This window comes from Triturus cristatus, chromosome 12 (genome assembly GCF_964204655.1).
Source record: "Triturus cristatus chromosome 12, aTriCri1.1, whole genome shotgun sequence".
Lineage (NCBI taxonomy): Eukaryota > Metazoa > Chordata > Amphibia > Caudata > Salamandridae > Triturus > Triturus cristatus.
Genome location: NC_140595.1, coordinates 827,407,309 through 827,430,046, shown reverse-complemented (window position 1 = coordinate 827,430,046; position 22,738 = coordinate 827,407,309). Strand labels below are relative to the sequence as shown.

Below are 22,738 nucleotides of genomic sequence, written 5' to 3'. Positions count from 1 at the left end.
AGACACTCACCTCCAGTCACAGATCTGGGTTGAATCCATCATCATTCTTTAGCTAACTTTGCGACCTCAGTTCAGACCCAGCTATATGCAAATCAGTCTGGACCCTGTGCCTCATGGGAACAGTCCATGATTTGGACCTGCCGTTCGTGATCTTCTTCAGAAGGCATACAGGTGTCCTGAGAACCACTGTAGCCAGAATGTATATCTGAGCGAGAGCCACTTTGGAAACTCCAGCACACAAAAGAGTATACATTGCAATTTCAGGGCACTGAAAAAAAAATCATGCCAGTCTGTGCCATCTCGGAGTCAACCAGCCATTTGTGATTCGCTAGGTGCCTGCAGCCGACTTTGTCCGCCCTAGCATTTAAAGATCAAGCCAGGTTGCCCACTACCAGAGAAATCTCTTGGTGGTCCAACCACTTCGAAGCGCAAGGTCACGATACACAGCACCATCACATGGCCATACCAGATGTGGTCCGTGAGCACCTGCACCAGCATCCGTTTCAGTGTGGGTAGGAAGGCCTTTAACGCCAAGCAAATCGCCCTTAACTAAAGCACTCTGATGTGGAGTAGAGTCTCTCGTCGGAGGCCAGGGGACTCTGATCTCCACCTCTTTCAGATGTCTTCACCAACCCAGCAGTGAGGGGTACATGACCACCATCAGTTCTGGGTGGGCTAAGGACAGGGGACAGCAGCTGACCCAACTGTGGCCCAGCAGCCACCACAGCAGATCTTTTGCAGCCTCCTCAGAAATCTAAATACAATTCGACAGATTCCCGGATGCTGTGACTACTGGGATTTGAGGTCCCACTAAAGAGCTTGCAGGTGCCATCTGGCGTGCTTTATCAGCAGTATGCAGGAGGCCAACAATACCAGCAACCTCCGAGTCATCTTCACTGAGATCCAGGGCAGACACTGAAATAGTGGGATCACAGACCAAATGTGCTGAACTCTCCAATCTGGGGTAAGGGCTGAAAACCGTACCATATCCAGATTAGCTCCAATGAACAGGAGCATCTGCAAAGATGTCAGGTGTGACTCCGGCATATTTATAGTGAACCAACGTCAGAAGATTTACAGTAATTTGGAGGTGGTTGACAACTGACTGGAGCGAACCCGCCTTCAGCAGTCAGTCGCCAAAGCAAGGGTAGACTGATACCTACCCACCTCGAAAGTGTGCTGCGACCACTACCATCCCCTTTGTAAACACCCGAGGAGCACTGGTAAGGCCAGAAGAAAAACTGAACTGAAAATGCTCCTGGCCTACTGTGAACCACAGGTATAGCCTGCAGGATGGGACTGTGAAACTAGCCCTACAGGTTCCACGCCACCATCCAGTCTTAAGGATTTAGGACAAACATGGCCTGGGTTAGCGTAAACATATGGAATTTGCCTTCCGCAGGAAGAATCAAGAGGATAAAGCTCCGAAACAGGACTAAAGCTTTTGTTCTCCTTCGGCACAAGGAAGCAGAGGGAGTAACACCCAGTTCCAACTTCCGAGTCCGGAACCCACTCTATGGCTCTTTTGGCAAAAAGTGTTGGCACTTTCTGCCGTAAAAAGGACAAATGGTCTTCTGTCATCCATCTGAAGAGGGTGGAAGGTGCAACAGGGTTTAAAGGAGTGGGAGGGCATGGCCCCAATGGGCAATTTGGGAGACCCATTTTGCCTGTCATGATAGTTCCTACAGGGTTGGCAGACTATCAGGGTGTCTGTGTGTCATCAAGGACACACTTTTACACTAAAGCGGCTTTGAAATTGCAGTTGCTGGTGGGGTGGGGGACTTAGCTGCACATTGCCTCCTCGTCTCTGAGAACCACATCATCTGCCACTAAAGGGCTGAAAGGCTTGCTGGGCTGAAGGAGGAGTATGGCACCGGCTAAATAAGTAGACTTTACCGTAGCCACAGAGGTCAAATTTCCGGTTTGAAATGCCTGAACTGTGACTCTGTTCTCCTTGAAGCGTTCCACAGTCCGCTAGGACACCGAAAAGGCAACATTCATCAGACGGCATGTCCATTAATGAGGTCTGAACATTCCCAGAGAAGCCTGTAACAGTCAAGGCGTGGATCCAAAAATGATACACTAGTACCCATGGCACGTCCCAAACAATCAGTTGTGTCCAAGCAAAATCTAATGACAGATTTTGCTGCATCCCAACCATCCTGAACAGACAAGGGATGCCCGAAGATTGACAGAAGCAGCCAGTAAAACCTGTGCTACCATGCCCCAAAGGGACTGGAAGTCAGGACCAGAGAGGAAGCAAAGATTAACGGACCTCAGAGCAAAGATCTTGGTGGAGAAAAATCTGCTCACCAAATGTCTCAATTAGTCTATAGTCATGGTGTGGAATGATGGCAAAGAAACTGGAGTGGACTCTGCTGGTGGAGGCCTGTACCACCAGATTCGCTGGCGTAGAGTGCTGTGTCAGAAAGGTAGGGTTGCAAGGAGCAGGGCGGTGCCAACAAGCAACTCGTCTATTAATGGTCCTAAACAGGGTTACGGCCAGGTGCCTAAAACGAGGTCTGTAAGAGCCTCAGTGAAGAGCAGTCTGGCTCTGTGGAAGCCAGATCATGTTGCAAGACTTCCGTCAGAATATTTGTTTTCACTCCCATGGCTGGAAGCTGTAAATCCCAAACTTCAGCTTCTCTTCGCTTTGCAACAGCACAAAAGACACTTACTAGTCTGCAGGTGCAGGGCAGAGGGGGCGGGGGCGGTAAGAGGGCAGGGGTTTTTCATACCAATTTTCTTTATTTCATTTTGGAACATAATCGTTCACTTCATCATACTTGTCAATGTCTGAATCCATGCTAAACAATTATGTAAGGTTTGGGCCTCATCTGTGCCTGAAGGATTGCCAAGTGACTGTACACCCATCGGCACCGGGCGGGACTTTGGCCAAAGTTGTAGTGGATTTAGCTCAGAGTCGGATAACACTAGGGGCTATACATTCTCATCTAGAATTTGCATTGATGCAAGCGGAACCAGCATGAAGGAATGGCACCAGAACCAGTGACAAGACCGGGATCGGTTCTGAACCTGATATGTTTCCAGGGACACAGATGGTGCCAAAGGCAGACAGGCTTGCAGAAGTCTGGCTCAAGGCTCCTGTGGATGCTTGGGGCCCAAAGGGGCACCAAACTGAGCCAATGCAGTGCCAAATATTCGACACATGGCCACTTTAAAGGCCTCTACTTGCTGTGATGTCACAATAGAGCTGGAAACTTGGGGTAAAATCGGGATTAAACCCAATCAGCTCCGATGGAGATCGAAAGGGTGACCATGACGCAAGTTGACACCTTTGCACCCCTGCATGCTCTCTGGAGTTCGAAAGTGGTGGGAAGGGGCTATTTCCTGCTTTGATTTCTTGTGTTTTTCTTAGATTTACCCCAAAACTTTAACTGTGACAAAGATCTGCAGCAAATCTCAAGTGTGGGTTGGGGTAAAGAGAGGGGAATGTCACTGACACAAATGCGGTCCAGCTACCACCCCTACAGATATTCTGCGGTCTCCTCTGAAATCTGGATACGATGCGATGGATTCGCCTGATGCTGCACCCACTGGGACTTCAGGCCCCACTGCAGAGTGTGCATATGCCATCCTCTTTGTTTCACCAGCAGGATGAAGGAGGCCAACAATCCAAGTGGCTCAGTCATCTCCACTGAGATCCAGAAGTGAGGCGGAAATATCAATTATCATAGCTCAAATGCCCTGGACTCACAGCTCCAGGGAAAAGACTAAAAAAACATACCGTATCCAAAATAGCTCGGATGAGAGGGAGCATCTTTGAAGGAGTCGGGTGTACCTTCAACATGTTGACAATGAATCCCAACAATGCCACAGGGTTCGCAATCATCTTGGGGTGGATCACGACTAACTGGGGTGAGCCCACCTTCAACAGCCAGTGATCGAGGTGAACAAGTTACTTACCTTCGGTAACGATGTATCTGGTAGAGATATATGTTAGTTGTAGATTTATTACCTCAGAATTTCTCCCAGGCGTCAGTCTGGATCCAGAGATTTTTTCTTCAGCAGTACCCTTGAACATAGTTAGGTGGCATCGATTGACTCCACGTCCGTCGGCGTCGCGGGTGCGGAGACGACATCGCGGGACCTACATGGATGCTGCCCATGCACGCGGACGTCAGTTCTTAACACATATTTGCACGCCAGAAGCGCAGAGCCATAAAAGACACTGACCACTGGTGCTTCAAAACTAGGGCCCTAGATATCCCAGCAATACCATCCGAGAGGAGGGTCTGCAAACCAAGATCAAACCAGAAAGTCCTGGAGAACCGAACGGGCAAAGATCCATCTCCCTGGACTTGGCTATCCAGGCAGTAGTGTCTGGTAAACATGTGAAAGGATGCCCACGTTGCTGCCCGACAGATGTCAAGGACTGGAACTCCACATGCTAATGCCGTAGTTGGTCATTGCTCTGGTTGAATGAGCACGCAATCCCACAGGCGAGTCCTTTTTCACCAAAGCATCACATATTTTGATGCATAGGACAACCCATCAGGAGATGGTCAGTTTTTGAACAGCCCGACCTTTCTTGGAACCCACATAGCCAATGAAGAGCTGACCATCCACCTGGAAGTCTTTTGTGCAATCAAGATGAAAAGACGATGCCCATTTTGGATCCAGAAGGTGGAGTCTCTCCTCCTCCTAGTGGGGAACGCTTTCGAATGTACTGATTTGACACACTCTTGGATCAGGAGTGAAACCATGTTTGTACGCAAGAAACTGAATACACCATCTAATATTGCGAAAAGTGAAGTGTGTGATCCTCTCCCTAAGGGGACAGTTATGAAGAGGCTCGAAGGGAGCACACACAAGTAAGGTGAGAACCAACTTTAAGACCCATTGGTCATTACAAAAGGAGATGGAGGGAACAGATGAATAAGGCCCTTAAAGAATCTGTTAACGATGGGAAACTTGACTAGAAAAAGGCTGATCTGGCAGCCGAAGAAAGGCAGAGATGGCTGCAAGAAATCCTTTGAGAGTGCCAAAGGCAGAACAATGCTGGGCAAAAGAAAGTATAAACAAGAGAACCTCTGAAAGAGGAGCAGAAAGGGGGATCAACAGCCTTTGCTGTGCAGCATGCCACAAATTTGTTTCATCTACAGGCGTACATTGGTTTAGTGGAGGGACGCCTAGCTGCCAGGATAACATCACAGACTTCGGGCGTGAGGTCGAAAGCTGTGAACTGCCACCGCTCCAAACCTCCCCTGCTGCTGTGACAGAAGATCCTCCCAATGGGGCAGTATGATCGGAGTATCGATGGCCATGCTCAGAAGGTCGGGGTACCAGACTCTTTGCACCCGGTCTGGAACTACGAGAATGACATGAGCCTGGTCGTGCTTGATCTTCTTGAGCACTCTGGGCAGAAGTGGTACAGACTGAAAGGCGTACAGGAGGCCGAAACTCCACTTGTGATGAAAGGCGTCGCAGAGCGAGCGCGGCCTTGGAAACCCCAACGCACAAAATTGCTGACATTGCGCATACTCTTCAGAGGCTAACACATCTAACCAAGGCTCTCCCAACTGCTGAAAGAGACCTTGTGTCACCTCTGGATTGAGATGCCATTCATGATCGACTAGGCAACGACGGCTGAGTTTGTCCGCCCCGGAGTTCAGGGAGCCAGTCAGCTGTTGAACCACCAGGGTTCTGTCCTGATGTTCCAGCCACATCCAGAGGCGGAGAGCCTCTTTACAAAGGGTCCCAGACTCCAGCCCACCCTGTTTGTTGCAGTACCACATGGTGGTGGTGGTGTTTGTCGGTGAACACCTGCACCACTTCCCCCTGAGAGGGAAGGAATGCTTTCAGTGCCAGTCTGATGGCACGGAGCTCCAAAAGATTGATATGGAGGCCAGAATCAGCCAGAGACCAGACGTCTCTGATCGCCGCCTCCCCCAGGTGGCCGACCCATCCCAGAATTGATGCATCCGTCACCACCTTTAGGTCTGATTGGGGAAGGGAGAGGGATCTGCCTTGGACCCAATCTTGGTTTGTGAGCCACCACTGCAGTGGAGCCCCGGTGCTGGGATTGGACCTAGTGCCCAGGAGGATGTCCGTGAGGGCTTCATTAAACAAAAGGGGTTCAGAAGAGGAAGCCACAGGCTGAAGCACCTCTGTGAGGAGGTTAGTCCTGACTGCCACCCAAGGGAGCTTGAGGACCTCGGCTGCCCTCCTCACCACCACAGCACAGGAAGCTCCCTCCTCGGTAGCCACGGTAGGGGAAGAAAGTAGGACAGTGTCGGAGGAAGTGTCAAGACCACTGGCATCACCCAGGTCCATTCTCCAGTCCGGTTCCTCAAACTGGTCAGCTAAAGAGTCCAGCGGCACCTCCCAATCCTCTTCTTCACCCGGTGGACCAAAAGGAATGCCAGGAATTAACACAGGGGCTAAAGTCCCTTCCGGCGTCACAATCAACTTCGGTCGGGCTCCATGTCCACTTCAGGGATGGGGTCGGTGCCGACCAGTGACCCCGTCGACGCAGTGAGAGTCGTAATAGGTCGAATGAGAATGACTGGCGTCGATCCGGATCCAGGCCTGGATAAACGGGGACCTTCCAGACCCGGGGCCGGAGCTGTGGGCATCGGAGTCCCAGGGCCCCTGCACAACGACGCGCTGTTCCGGGCTTCTCCAATATGAGGTACAAGACCTCATAGAACTTTGGGCAGGAGACGCTCCAGTTCTCAGAAAGGGAGAAAGGCACAGAGTAGTCTCAGAAGAAGGCTCTGGAGATGGAGCCTTTGAGCGTCGACGCTCGGGATTATGCGTCGCGTCTGCCGACCAATGGGGAGAAGTCGAAGAACACCTGTGCTTCTTCGACTTCTTCTTGTGTTTCCCTTACTTACACGAAGATCTCCCCGCTGACTTAAGAGTGCGAGGTGTGTGGATTTCGTGACTGTTAAGACACCTTCCCCTCGAACGAGAGCGGAGCGGAGAGCTGGGCTTCCAGCAGCTTTCGGGACCGCTCCGACAAAGCCTTCTGGTTCATGGCCCAGCACGACTTTCGGCCGTGGTCGCGCTTCAAATTCCAAAGGCACACAAGGTTTGGATCAGTCACGGACATCATCAGGTGGCAGGAACCGCCGGGCTAGAAGTCGATCCTTCGCTGGGACATCCGACGCACCAGGAGTCGGTCTCGAAAAAGCAGTCGGCAAAAAGTCAAGGATCAGCTCTAAGCTTGTGCAGAAAAAGAAGAACGGACGTCAGCGTGCATGGGAAGGGTCTATGTAGGTCCCGCGATGTTCTCCCAGCACCGACAGATGCCACCTAACAATGTGCAGGGGTATTGCTGAAGAAAAACATCTCCGGATTCAGACGGACGCCTGGGGGAAAATCTAAGGTAAGGAATCTACAACTAACAGTCTCTATCAGATTGAGTAACACTGGTACACACACCCACCCCCAACCTCCAAGGGTATGCCGTAAACACCACAGGGACACTGGAGAGAGCCAAAAGTGAGTACTACAAACTTAAAATGCTCCTGGCCCGCTGTGAACCCCAGGTGGCACATGTGGGCCAACAGGACGGTGAGATGGGAATAAGCATACTGCTGGTCTAAAGGTACCATTCAGGCTGGTCTAAGGAAAACAGGACTTGGGCTACCGTAATCATCCTGAATTTGTCTTTCCGCAGGAAGCTGTTGAGAGTGCGGAGATCTAAAATAAGATGAAGGCGTCCATCCTTCTTCGTCACCGGGAAGTATTGGGATTAACATCCAGCTCCTACTTTCGATGCGGGAACTCTGTGGTCCCTCTTGAAAAAAGGGCCTACACTTCCTGTTGCAAGACAAAGGGGTGGCCCTACATCAGACACACTGATGGTAGTGGGAGGTGCAGCAGGGTGGAAAGAAATAAGAGGGCGTAGCCTGATGTACAATTTGAAGGTCCTACTTGTCTGAAGTGATGGCATCCCACCCTTGGAGGAAATATCAGATCCAGACTGACAGTTCGGCAGTGTGCCAGAAAAGAGACACCAAATTGTTGTTTTGTGGCTACCGATGCAGCGGGGAACTGAGTTGCACATTGTCCCTGATATCCTGGGCGTTGTCATTGCATGCCGCAGCATCATGCACGAAAGGGCTGGGAGACATGTTGGGCTGGCGGCGGGGTCTGATGTTGGCGGTTTTGGATGCCCCTGTTGTAGCTACAAAAGGCGCAAAATTGCTAATGGAACTATCAGGGTGGGCCAGACAGGCCCAAGGAGAGTGCTGTGGTCCTGTTTTCTTTGAAAGGTTCCAGGGCTGAATTCGCTTTCTCGCCAAAAAGGCAAGAGCCATCAAACATTATAGGTTATGTGAATTTGAAAAGAGCACTAATCACAAAACTCAATAAGTGAGGAGAAGGCTCTAATGTGTTGATGGTGGCTGTTCCATGTCTTGGGTGTGATGTAGGAGAATGGGCGCCCTCCAGTTTTGCTTTTGCGACGGTCCGTCTGAAGTTATGAGGCAACTATTTCAAGATCTTTTGCAGCGTGCATAGGATGTGGAAGCAGGAGGTGCACACTGCATTGACTCAAGCCGTCATGTTGAGTTTGTCGTTTAGGATGATCCCTAGATTTCTTGCGTGGTCTGTGGGTGTTGGTCCTAGCTCAGACAGCCACAAGTTGGAATCCCATGGGGAGGTCTTGTTACCGAAGACCAGTATTTCTGTCGGAGTTGAGCTTCAGGCAGTTGGTTTGCATCCAGTCTGCTACCATGGTCATGCAGTTGGTGAAGTTGGTTCTGGTAGTGTTTCTCTTGTCTGGTAAGGAGGATAAGATGGGTGTCATCGGCATAGGAAGCAATGATGACGTCTTGTGATCGGATGATGCTGGTGAGCGGTGTCATGTATATGCTGACGATCCCTGTGGGACAACGCACATCTCCGATGTGAAGGGTAGCAGCCTGACCCTTGGGGTTCTTCCTGTGAGAAAGAAACAGATTCATTTGAGAGTGGATCCTTGTATGCCAATTTTGTGGAGTCCTCTGATGAGGTTGTTGTGGGAGACAGTGTTGAAGGACACAGAGGTCGAGCAGGATCTGCTGTTTCTCCTCGGTCCAGGATGTTTTGAATGTCGTTAGTGGTTGCATTAAGTGCTCTTCCGGTGCGGTCGTTATTGCGGAATCCTGACTGTTGTGCAGATGATGGTGAAGTTCAAGGTGGGTTCCGAGTTGCTTGTCAATGGCCTTCTCAGTGGCTGGATAGGAGAGCAGGGAGATGGGTCGGAAGTTGCTCAGTTTATTCGGGTTGGCTGTGAGCTTCTTGAGGAGAGCATCGATTTCTGCAAGTTTCCATTTGTCCGGGAAAGTGGCGGACGTGATGGAGGTGTTGATAATGTGGGTCAGGTGGTGCAGATTGGTGATGTGGTGGGGGCATGGGTCTGTTGGGTCTCTTGAGTGGATGGTCTGCATGATTTCTGCTGTGTTTCTGGTGAGGGTTTTCCATTCAGTCAGGTGGCCATCTTGGTTGGTGGTGGGTAGGTTAGCAATGAGTGATCTGGGGTTGGGTTGGTGTGCGAAGTTGCTGTAGATGTTTGAGATTTTGCTGTGAAGGAAGTTGGATAGGTTGTTGCAGAATTGTTGGAAGGCAGCAATGTTGTTGACAGTGGCGGAGGGTGAGGTGAAATCATTAACGATCGAGATGTTCTCCTTGCAGCTGTTGGGAGCTTGCAGTACACTAGTGCTTTTTTCTTTGTGACTCCAATTTGCTGATGATAGTGTCCGAGTGCAGCATTGTAGGTAGTTTGGTCAGTGGCATCGTCGTGGCTGGCTCTCTATTTCCTTTCTAGCTGTTAACAGTGTGTGTGGGTGAATCAGAGGTCTTCTGTTTACCAGCTGGCTTGTTGGTTTAATCTACCAGGCTTGTTGTGTTTGAAGGGTGTAAGGGAGTTCGCACAGGTCTTGATCCAGTTGTTGAAGTTGTCCGTGAGGGAACATCCCCAGAGAAATCCGTAGACCTCATAAAGGTGTCTCGTCAAATTGCCACACACACAAACCCGATTTGTCAACCTAAGCAGTCACCAAGCCTGAGTGAATTACAAATGAGGTTGCATTATGGCCATCATGGAAAGTTCGGATCAAGGAGGCGCGGGATCATCCAAACTGCTGGTAAGACTTGGGTCATCCTGTCCCATAGGGCAAGGGAGTAGCAGCCTAGGAGACAGCTGTCATTCACTGATCGCAGAGGAAGTCCCATGGAGGAAAGGACGCGCTTGCTGAATGTCTCTAATATTCTGGACTCACTTTTGGGTGGGAAGGCGGGGAAGGTGTTGGGATTAACCTTACTGGTGGATGCTTGCACCACCAAGCTCTCAAGCATGGAATGTTAAAGTCAGCATCAGTAAGGGCTGGTCTACGATGCTGACTGGCCTGCCTAATAACTGGTGGTCCCGAACATAGCTTTGCCCGAGTGCCCAAGAGGGTGTCCATAAGGGCTTCATTAAACGTAACAGAGGTTCTTGCAGGTACTTGACCTGACTGGAGTACCTTTGCCAGAACATTATTCTTCACATCCATAGTATTATTATTTATGTTGCCGTCTGTAGAAGGACAACAAAGGAGACACTTTCCTCAGTGGTAGGACCAGGAGGAGAAATAAGGCCATTATCTGGAGAAGTATCCAGGTCACTGGCATCCTGTAGCTCCTCACACCAGTTGTCCTTTTCATACTGAAGGACAAAATAATCCTTGTTACCATAACGGTCATTGTACTGTTGTGTCTTAGTTAGGCCCATGTACCAACGCTGCCATCGTTTACTGTGAACAGGTTTCTTACACACAACCTTTTACACACCTTCGCGTGCGTGACTATGTTGGATTAGTTTCTCTGAAACTGCTTTGCTTACAAATTCCGCTTCGCTAAACATTATCACGACTCCTTGAACTGCACCTACAAGGCCTTGACACACATTGCGCAAATGTTGTTCTATTTTTCATCCACAAGGAGACACGGCTCTCTACAGACCATAACAATGCTGGCTTGCACGGGACTTGTAAGGATGCTTTCCATTATAAGAGGTTGCCAGAAACATTTGGTACCTGTCTAGGTTTAAAGGTGCTTATGGCGGAACATGGAGCTAGCTGGCCTATAGGACAACATATCCTGAGGGGGTGCATAGAATCAGTCTGGCACATCCGTGCAGTTATGCTGTCCACAAATGCACAGTTCCTAAAGTAGTGTGGAAAGTACACGACATGGCGCTGCCAACGTTGGTTAGGTGCTTATTTTAATGGATTGCCTGATAAGTTCAATTGTGACTTCTGAGAGACTCCTACTTACCTACCAGGGCTCGAAAAATCCACTCGGCCATTCGCAATGTCGAGCAAGATTTAATCACGACGAGCTATTTTTAGAGACTACTCGCTCTTTCTGACGAGCTGAAAATCCTCTAACTTCAGTTACAGAACAAAACGTAAAGGAAGGAAACCGCAATGAATGTGCAATAAAGATGCCTTTAAATCTTGGCATCTTGTCACATTTGCTCTGCTTTCAGAGACACAGGTCAAAGGTCAGTTGTCTTTCCTATATTTATTTTTCTGTGACTGAAGTTAACAGATTTTATAAAGTGAACTAACTGTGTGACAATCGAACTATGCAAAGCATCTGAAATGAAAGGCTGTAAGAGGTCATGCATTTTTTCTAACACAACACTGAAATAACGAAGTTATTTCAAATCTATTTCACTAGTTATGAAGACACATTTATGTAATTCTGTGGTGAAAAAAATATTTTTATAGGATCAAAACAAATTAGAACACTTGCTTGGTGATGTGCTAATTTTAAATAGGTTAACTGAAACCCAATTTCCAAACATGGTTTATGCGCTATTATCAGCAAAATTATATGTTAGTGGGAGAGTTTTGCGGTCATTTCAACAAAAAATATGCGATCTGTAAATGACAGTGCACTACCACATCATGCTTTAGTAAGATATTCATGAAAAGTGAGTTTTTAAACATGAACTGGGAATTATTACTGCTCCTGGCCAGATGACAATGCTATAAGTGAACTAAGAGACAAACCAAGGATCATGCGTACCCTCTATTTGGGCTCGATTCTAGTTATACATGAAGCAAACATTTAGTCTAGTAAAGGAGTGTTTTTTTTGTACAGCAGAAATAGTGAACTTGCATATTTGAAAGTGCTCTCTTATGGGATAAAGAGAAAGGCGGCTCCATAAGGCATATTATTTGCCTAGGATCACACAATTTGAGACCAGTTCACGCCTCCAAACCAGGGACGTCCGTGGTGGTAGGGATCATCCTGCGCAGCGGAGAGTAGGTAACTGGCTGTGGGCCGTTCAAGCTTGAACTCTTATAGGATCTAAATCCCATTGGGTTACCCTCTCTGTAATTAATTTCACACATTTGCAATAATGAAGATGAAGCAGCACTTAACATGGCAGAGAACCGCAGACCTGCAGTTACGCAGAAGCTGTTACAACACGGTTTTGCAATTGTGGGCTGAGAGGTTGTCTTTGTGGTTAAGGCTCACGAAGCCTTTAGGACGGAGGTGTTCTATTCCTGGGTTATATTCCCCGCTGCAAATGATGCCACACAATTATTTTGCACTTACAAACAAGGTGAAGTACCAAATAATTACACTTCATACAAAGAGATGGAGACACCTCTCACTTACCAAGAACACACATTGGTTTAATGGCGCTCTCCCCCACACTACAGAAAACATTTCTCTGTCCTCTCTGCAATGAGGGAGCAACGTGGCTGGTCTTAGCCGCGTACACACCGCATCCTAATGTTAATAATTTAACATCAGCACCGGTGCGAACACTATTCAAAAACCTAGTAACAATTTACAGATGTCTTCCACAGTTCGTCACTCGAACACTAACACTTCAACCTGCACAGGCTGCTCAAGCTACGCCACCACAAAATGCTGTCATGGAAACAAATCCCGTCAGACTGAAGGAGATTCCATTCTGGATTGCACAAAAAACAAGTCTGCTTGAAGCATTATTACCCCATACATGCCAGCAGGAAAAACAGAATATTGACAATATGCTTGCCAATGGGGATGGCTCCCCCTGTTGTTGACTGTGCAACTAGGGGTACAGTTTTTGCTGCAGTGGTTACCAGAGCAAAACCATAGGGGATTATGGACGGAGTGTTGAACATTGCAAGCACTCACCCCCAGTCAACTGATCTGGGTTTAATCGATTATCATTCTTTAGCTTACTCCGCCACCCCAGTACAGACATGGTCATATGCAAATCAGTCTGACCCTGTGCCTCATGGGAACAGTCCAGCCCGAACTGCCAAGCCATGTCTTCCCTGGACCGGAAACAAGCATCCTGGGACCGGTTTCTGGCTAATCAGCCATCATCAGCCAGGCTAGCTTGAATCCAGTGGCAAAGTGAGCAAGGCACCCACGTCTGGGCATACCCTGCCAACTTAGGGCGAACAAAGCAAAACCAAAGGGGATGATGGACGGAGTGTTGAACAATGCAAGCGCTCACCCCCAGTCAAATGATCTGGGTTTAATACATCATCATTCTTTATCTCACTGTTTACATTTCAGGGAAGACATGGCTTGGCAGTTTGGGATGGACTGTTCCCATGAGGCACAGGTTCAAGACTGATTTGCATATGGCTGGGTTTAAACTGGAATGGCATGGTGAGCAAAAAAAGGATGGATTTAGGCCCAAATCTCTGTACTGGGGTGCATGTATGACATTGTTCTGCATTCTGTCCATCAACTGTTGTTTTTGCATTTGTCACCCCGAGTGGGACAGGTATGCCCAGACATGGGTCCTGAGCTCTCCATGCCACTGGAATCAAGCTATCCTGGCTGAAGAGGGGTGAAACCCCGAAACCGGTCCTAGGATGCTTGTTTCCAGTTCAGGCTGGACTGTTCCCATGAGGCACATGGTCAAGACTGATTTGCATATGGCTGGGTTTAAACTGGGGTGGCATGGTGAGCAAAACAAACGATGGATTTAGGCCCAGATCTCTGTACTGGGGTGAATGTATGACATTGTTCCGCATTCTGTCCATCAAGTGTTGCTTTTGCAGTGTATACCAGAACACAAGGTCCCCCTTCCCTGGCTGTGTTGTCTGAATGGTGAACGGCTTCAGAATGAGTACGGGGCCGCACCTGCCCTGGACTTGGGGATGAAACTGATGGGCAATTTCTCTGCAGTATCCGCAATCATGTTAAGCAACATAAAAGGGGAAGCAGCAGCAGTGCTATATGCCAGCGCCTACGGGATTGGACTCCTGCACAGCAGAGGCACAAATTAGCTAAAAGTATCAAAGAAACCTACGCTGGGTAGAGGTAATTTGTGAGCCAGACCTGACAAACCACAATCGAAGAGTAATTCTGAGAAGGATAACTCCAAGCAAGCACACGACTCTAAAAGAAGAAGAAGAAGTAGGACAATGCACACAAAAAACAGACAAGACAAAATCACGGGTGCGTCTCTTCAACAAGAAGCCACTGAAAAACGATATAATCTCTGAAACCGTGATCATATTATACCACCTGACAGGTATCAGTATAGAGAAAGACGGTCATCTTGTTAGTTTCAGGAGTCATCTGATAAAGGTTCAGAGACAGGTGGACGGTCGGAGTAGATCGTATAATCCTGGGATTTGCTGGACTACAAATTCAGTTAAAAAAAAAAATATATGAAAATTGCCCACAGCAATGTCCTTTTTCTAGAATAGCTGGGTCTGTCAAGTACGGGCAAAAGCCTTGCGACACGCTTCTTAGAGAAATGTGAGCTACTTCAACCATCAACAGCGTTGAAGACTGAAATTTATATTGGGATTCCTAAATTTTATTAGAACATACAATCCAGATTACGCAGAACGGGTTAAACCATTCTACGACTTGATATGTCCAGATTTTTCAAACGCACATTGGATACAGGAACATACAAACATTTTATGTTCCGTACAAGCGGACATGATAGCTTCTAAACATTTACACACACGTTTTAACACTACGAACCGGGTGATCAGAGTAATCGCGGGAACATCAGGGTACCCTTATATCACACCCAATGAAGGTGACAGTACCAATAGCATATAAATCGCATTTATACACCAATGCTGAAATGTGTTTTGCACCCACTGAAAAGAGTCTCACAGCAATACAGACTGCTGTAGTGAGAATGAGCCCTGGCACAGGGTAAACCCATAATTGTCGTGGCCCCGGTGCCGACCCTAGAGGTGGTTACTAAAGCAAGCATTCCTAATGCTAAAGCTTTACATCCACGATGAATACAATGGACTAACTCACTCACTGCAACAGATGTAGGCTATAGATTTGATTCGACACGACACATAGAAGCTTGTCTGCAGTATGAACAAGAATATCCTCTGCCTAATGAAATGATGCCTCTCGATCACTATGCGGACATCCTATATACTAGAGGGAGGGATGGGGAATAAGGAGTTCCTTCCTCAGCTCCAGTTGGCGGAGGTGATTCAGGTCATCTCTCACCAGCGATGAACATCTTATTCATTCAACAGTCTGGCAAGAAGCACTGACATTTAAGAAACACAACTTCTCAATTTGGACAGCAGGCGTTTGAGAACCAGATGCCCCTTACCTTTCTGACAGTGTAGAGGGAGGTACAGACGGACACCATGGACATAAACAAGATGGCTGCTGCGTACAGGTAATAATCATCCAAGGACCACAGGACCATACTGAAGACTTGGAAGATGTAGAATGGATTTAAAACCTAGAAGACAGCAGCACAGCATGCAATGAAAGCACACAATGAAAGAGCACAACTGACAGCACAGGAAGGAACAGGGCAGAAGCAAAGCACCCAGCGGCAATCTGCAGACTCAGGAAGCAAAGTACATAGTCAATGCACCAAGGCTCTCATGAGTGGGATCTCCCCATCCCAGAGCTACCGATACCACGGATATCCAGGTATTCACGAGGCAACAGCAAACAGAGCCAAGCAGCAACAGCACAAAAATATAAACCCAGGAGACGACAGGAGAACATACAAATCAAAACATTTGGAAGTAATAAGCATAGTTAATACACTCCTCATACAATTAGGGGACCCAGAGCAAGAGCAATAAACTACATACCAAAGAGGCACCAGCACCCAACCAACAGATGCAGTATGTAACACCACACTCAATAGAACAAGTCAGAACAAGTATGCCTTCCACACACCCAAATGTAGACAGTACATGTTCCATACATGAAGTTAATAGCACACCATCTACATATCCTGTGTGGAACAGCAAACCATCTGTGTGGCAACAGGCAACTTTAAAACAAGAAAAACAATCACAACATATATATCTTTTGTGTGCAAATATGCCATTCAATAATCTGGAGAAGCACAGAATCCCCCCCCCACAATGACCCCAGCTCGCTCTCACCTCCTTGATGAGAAGTTTGGGGATAGAAGGCACTTTCACTTCGATCTGGTTAGCGCCATAGAACAGCTTGCTGTAGAAGAGAGAAGCAAACATTGCTTTCATACCAGACATCTCAAAAACAACTTGTACTCTATGACCACATATGATGAATTAAGAGAAAGAGACAAAAAGCAATACAGAACTTTACATTTTGTCATTACCACGTAGTACTTTATTAGAGTTGAAAACTAGATTAAGTGAAGCACAGGACTGTCTAAGACTACAAGAGTGGTCTGGGGCTCATGCGAGGATGGTTCATTGCGAGTGGCGAAGCCCTTTATCAACGTGTCTGTAGTTTTACAGTTATTACTTTTTTATTATCTTTACATCGCTCAGAATTTTGAGGGAGGTCAGCAAGAGGATCCTCATTTGAGACTTTTTCTGATCTGCCCTTTCCTTCAACGCTTCCCTTATCCATCTTCTTGCTTTGGAGGATCGAATGCTGTGCTGGTCCACAGCATAGTAGTAATTTCCAACTGTTCGTCACTCTGTTGGGTCAGCAATGCCATTTCTAAGATGGCTTTAGTGTTGGCCGATACACTGGCAGCAGAGCATGGAAAAAAACAGTATCACTTGATGAGGGCATCAGCAATCACCCTCGTTTCTAGGGTTTGATTCGACTCCTACTGTCACTCCTTGGGTGGGAGATTTACCTGCCGAGCATCAAGAGTCAGCAGTCGTTTCTGGCGAGGCCAAAGGCTGGTCTTAGTGAGAGAAAAACAAAAAGAGTAAGCTGTTCCTATGTGGGATTAGGGAGAAGGAAAAAAGGGGGTGCGGGGGGGGGGAATGAGGATGGTATGGAAGTTACAACCAGGTGCTAAAAAGAGAGAATGCGTGATTGCAATGGGATAGCTCCAATAAGGAGCAAGGGCCCTCACACACTCCGAAGGGTGCCATGCTTCATATAGGGCAGCTCCTTGTCGGGCCGGCGCTGCAATGCCCAACAGGCCCCGCGAGGGGCTCTTTGCCGGAGGTCTTCTCTGGTTGCCGTCTTTAAAGAGTTATTCAAGTATATTCAGAATAGACTAAGACAATGTCAGTCCTACCAGCAACCATGCTGTCCCTCCTAAAGGCAGTTTTCCATTCCACAGTGCACCTTATTGCAGAGAAAAAAAAGCCTGATCACATCTCTCCAATCCGGAGGGATAGTCATTGGCTTCCTCTAGCGGCAAGGATCAAATTCGCAGTCTGCTGCCTCACCTTCAAGCTCTACAATAAGGCAAACCTGGCAACTCACTGACCTCCTGACCCTTTCAAGAGGCTTCAGACAACCTAGAAGCAAGAGCTCTCTCATACTGGAAACGCTGAACTTCAGATCTTTCCAAGTACTCAAACCATACTGGCACATCTTCAAGCTTCTGGAGCTTCCATCTTCCTCAAATAAGAACGCACAACATCTTGGCATTCGGATAAGGTTTAAAGGCTCCCATCTTCAGAGCTCACATTGGCACATCGGGTCTGACAACTCCAAGTATTTAGGCCCTGGAATGGCCAAATACCCACAAATATCATAACAAAGTCTAGTTAACAAGTGGGGTCTGAAAATGATCTAATAGTCACTAATGACAGAACGGAGATTCAATATTCATATTTCATATGTTTGGAACTGGCAAATGAGTTTAATATCTTTTATGCTTCTTCCCTTTTCCAACTGTTCCTTGTCACCCACACCCCTATCCCTCAAGCTATTCCCCCATACTTCCTTTTAATTTAGATTCACTCTTGGTGTTTGCTATATAAAGCGCCCAAATAGATTTATGGTGATACAGCGCTATATAAAACTGTTAAATAAAGATGTGCCATAACCCTGTTGGAATCTTCCTTCCTGAAATCTCTCCAGCTTCAGAGAGCAACAAGTCATGTTTCTTCCACCAACTCTGCAAAATGACAAACTGACTTTTGCGCGGTGTGTACTTCTGGGCTAGTTCTGCATTTTCTGCATTCTTTTATTGTACAAGTCATTGAATAGTTGCAAAGGTCTACTGCCTCTGATATTTTATTATGTACACTCTTCTTGGTTGGTTGCTGCAGTCCTTGAGAGTGACGCGTGGAGCAGAGCACCGCCTTGCAAACCAAGAGCACCTATGCTTTGGTGTAGTGCACAAGGACTGAACATTAGATCTTCCCGAGTGTGTGACATAGAACATGATGGATAAGCTGGTCCGGAACATAGGGAAAGAGGTTCCAAGCCGAGTTTTTATACTCTCTGTCGAAGTTAATAAGGAGAGATGGGGAGGGTACAGTGGCAAGTAGATCACATTAATCACCCAGACAAGTCCCTGGTGCCTCGATTGTGAAGGGATCGACAGCAGCATCATTTCAGGCATAAAATGGTCTGCAGATTCAGTACTGTCTGGAAACTGTGATAATTTTGTCTAACTGATCCTACATGACTTCCCCAAAAGACATTGAATAACAGTCAAGGACATATATCAGTTGCAATAAAGCTGTTAATGTCCAGTCAAGGATGTGTAACACAAAAAAAGTCTCCTATATGAATATTATAAGCAGAAACAGCACCTGGCAAACAAAGTACATGAGACGATACAAAAATGTTGCACAGTGTTGACACCATGAAATAAATACATTCACTATGAGCACGATAGCCGACGTAGAAAACAGCCCGCCTCTCGGTGGAAGGTATCTGAGCGAGTCAGCAGACGTGCAGCAGTTAAAAATCCGATTGGCCGCACTCTGCTAGTCCTATCAGCGTGTTGCCCCAAAGAATTGTGGTCCAGGAAGTAGCATCGGCGGGCACGCCTATGCCAAAAGTTTAAAATGAAAATGAGTGTCGTGTTAGCCATCCCTGGACACGTGTTTCGAGGTAGTTGCCTCTCGTCAGCAGGGAGTAGGTATGTGTGTGGGGTTGCTGCGTAGGCTACGCTACTCATGGACCACAATTCTTTGGGGCAACACGCTGATAGGACTAGCAGAGTGCGGCCAATCAGATTTTTGTTTATATTCAGGCTCCCTTGAGCCGGTGGGGCTGACGAGCCCATGGCTACGCACCTGCGCGCCGTGAGTGGTACTTTACCTGAGAATATTTTTTGGCAGCCTACGCAGCAACCCCACACACATACCTACTCCCTGCTGACGAGAGGCAACTACCTCGAAACACGTGTCCAGGGATGGCTAACGCGACACTCACTTTCATTTTCAACCTTTGGCATAGGCGTACCCGCCGACGCTACTTCATGGACCACAATTTTTTGGGGCAACACGCTGATAGGACTAGCAGAGTGCGGCCATTCGGATTTTTGTGGATAGACGTGCAGCAGTTGTCAAGAACACAGAGGTGTTCCTCGACTCGACATGCTCACTCAGGGCAGCAATGGGTGTGGAAGGTCAAATTTATTATCCTAGCTTCAATCGTAGAAAATTTGGGAAAAGCGCAGCTCTCCCCAAGTAGTCCAGGAAGCAGGTTTACTATTCTATCTCCGCTCATGGAATATTTTGAGGAAAGTTAACAACTCCCCGAAGCATTTTATGAAAGGGTTCAAATATGGAAAATTCTGAAAGTGTTGGCTAGAGAGCACTGCTCACGGCAAAAAAATAATTAGGACTACCTCTCAGGGTGGGGGAGGGGATGTAGGGGGGTAATTAAGGAACAGTGGGAAAGCGTAGTCTAGTGCCAATCTGAACAAAGCTTCTAGTTCAAATCAATGATTCTGAATGGAGAGGTTCTTCTTGGATTCCAGGCAGAGAACGTAAAGCAGGGGCTGGAGCGATCTACTGAGACCCAGTTACCGTTTCTCAGGGGACGGTGTGGTGAAAATGTATGTGACTACACTCCACGCAGGCATTAAAACAAAGGGAAAGCAGAGAAAGAAAGTGGGAAGATGAGGTCATTTATCATCGGTAAGCAGCAGCCAGACGTCATCTTACAAACTCCATCCTTGAAAAATGGAAAATGTCTGCAGACAATTACTGTTAAGCAGACAACAGCTCTGCATCTAATGTTTGCATTGCACTTTGCCATATGCGCTCATACAGCATTATACCACCGATAGCAGTGTGTAATGTTCAGGAACATCAAATACAACAAAAATAAACAAAGAAGAATGACTGGGTCTCCAGCGGTCTCAAGCCTCTGCACTTTACTTAAGTTGGATGGACAGAAAACAACTTCCTGGGTGCAAATGAAGACTTTGAATCAATGAATATGCTGCCACCAGTCAGGACTCGTGCAGTGGGGGTCAAGAAGCAGTGCTCCCTTGAGAGAAAAAGGGGTAGGGGAGCTCAACTCTCAGGGTTCAGCCAAAAAGGGGGACACCCCCTCCCCCACTCCACCCAAAAATAAGCAATCCTGGGGTGTCCATCCTAGGGTATCCTTCAGGATTATAGAGCCATTAAACTGTAGCCAAAAACAAAGAGACAGGGCACATTTCAGGGACAAGTGAAAACATAGTGGGGTGGTACAGCACATCTGGGGTAGAAGACGTTCATCCTTACAAACTCTGCCACATAATGCTGGCAAAAATCCACTAGAGGGCTAATGAGCAAGAGGTCATAATATAGGTCAAGTGTATTATGAACAAATGTCTCCCCCTTTTGCAGCGACGTTTTATACCGCAATAATCCTAAGTACATGGAGGCTTTCTCCGGTTCCAACGCCTGGAGGTATTTCAACAAAAAGTTTTTGTTGAGAAAATGTCTCTGCCTGGAGGATTACAAGGAAAAGTATTCAAGACAGGATCTCTTTGCCATGGAGGCTTGACCAACAATGCACAGAGTCCATCACGGTTTTCAGGGGCCTGGCTGCGTCGCACGGCGACTAGGGCGACTGACTTCAAGGTCAGAGCATGATTCTGAACAGGAGGGCACGAGGGCTTCCTTCGGTGCCTCATTTAAGGGCACTAGAGGCTCCAAGACAGCTGGCCTTGGCTTGAGTATTTCAGTTCGTAAACTAGATTTAGTCTCAACAGCGAGTAGCTGCAAATCTAACACCTCAGCAGAAGAGGTGCTTGTGCTGGGCCAGGAGATGAGTTCAGCTCAGTTTCTGGGTAGGTGCATAATCCACCAGCATGCCAAAGGCCTAAGCAAAGTCCTTCATCCTTATAGTGAGAAGAGAACCAAATGTCCACCTCCTCATCATCATCATCATCATCATCATCATCATCATGGAGAACATTCTGCACGTCCTCCACAAAGACCTCCAGCCTCTAACAACCCTGGCACTGTGAAACAAGCTGAAGGTCCAATGTACTCACTTGTGGCTGCGCCTTGGCAATTTCATAGAGTGACGTAGGCCTGGTGCAGACCAACATCTGCTCGGGTTGGAAACAGGCAGCAGAACTGGTCCAGGTACAGACGCTGCTGAAGTCAGTTGGAGCGCGGGGACATCCATTGATCCTGGAACCAGAGGAGGTCTAGACCGGTATCATTATGGCTCTGAAAATGTGCCCAGAGCGGGAAGTCAGTTGAGGGCCTGCCAGCAGAAGTCCACCTGCAGACCCCATGGCTCCATGTGATGTCCATGCCCTGGGTTAGTCACTACAGAGGTTTTGGGAATCTGTAATCATAGCAGACTTCTTTCTGTGCAGCAGTCTAAAGGCCCCACTTGTGTAAAGTTCTGTTTAGTGTGAACCGAAGACTTTTGAACTGGCATTCCGTGCAGGAGTGCTGAGTACATAAATGTGCACGGTGGCAGCTCAATACCCTGAGATTCTGGATAAATCACTCGTACTAAAAGATTTTTTTAAAAAGTAACTTTCTGTAATGTGACTGGCGCGCATGTAAAGCTCTTCAATATCTGTAGGAAAAGTTTGCGCTACATTTAACTGCAAAAAAGGGAAAAAAAGAAAAGGACTCGGTCACGCTGGATAGTCCTTTACATTAAGATTTGCTATGGACTGGCCAAACAGCAGACTCCAAAGGACTGAGGGCCCATTTCACCAGAGCCAAAGCTGCCAGCACTACGTTGGCATGTAGAGACCCTGTCTAACACGAGTCAGGGTATGGCATGGCTGTCAGTGCACACGTTCACGAAGCACTACTGCCTTGACAGGCAGGTCCGAGAGGAAGGGAGTTTTGCCCATTTGGTCTTGCAGGCCTCTTTGGTCTGAGCCCACTCCACAGACACTCTACCTTCGGATGAGTACCTCTTTTGTATCTATTCTAAAGGTGAGTATTCTGGGGTTAGAAGTATCCATCAGAACAACCACTTACCTTAGGTAATGCTCTTTCTGGTCGATACTCTTACCACAGATTCCTTACAGCACTCCCACCTCGCCTTTCTGTGCATTTGTTTCTTTACCTTTTAAAAAGGTACCAAATTATCAAAATGCACACTGGTACCTTCACCCTTTTTGTTCTCAGTGTTAGAGGGTACA

The 22,738-nt window shown here is 47.5% G+C and overlaps 1 protein-coding gene across 2 annotated transcripts in view; it reads right to left on the bottom strand.

Moving 5' to 3' along the window:
• Positions 1-22,738, bottom strand: part of LOC146782995 (polyamine-transporting ATPase 13A3-like) — a 374,238-nt gene that overhangs the window by 223,747 nt on the left and 127,753 nt on the right. For both annotated transcript variants that reach the window (XM_085638060.1, XM_085638059.1), the window contains exons 7-8: positions 16,368-16,437; positions 15,569-15,703 (exon numbers count right to left, since the gene is read on the bottom strand). In XM_085638060.1, the coding sequence (XP_085494186.1) occupies positions 15,569-15,703; positions 16,368-16,437 (205 nt within the window). The remainder of the gene's footprint in view (positions 1-15,568; positions 15,704-16,367; positions 16,438-22,738) is intronic.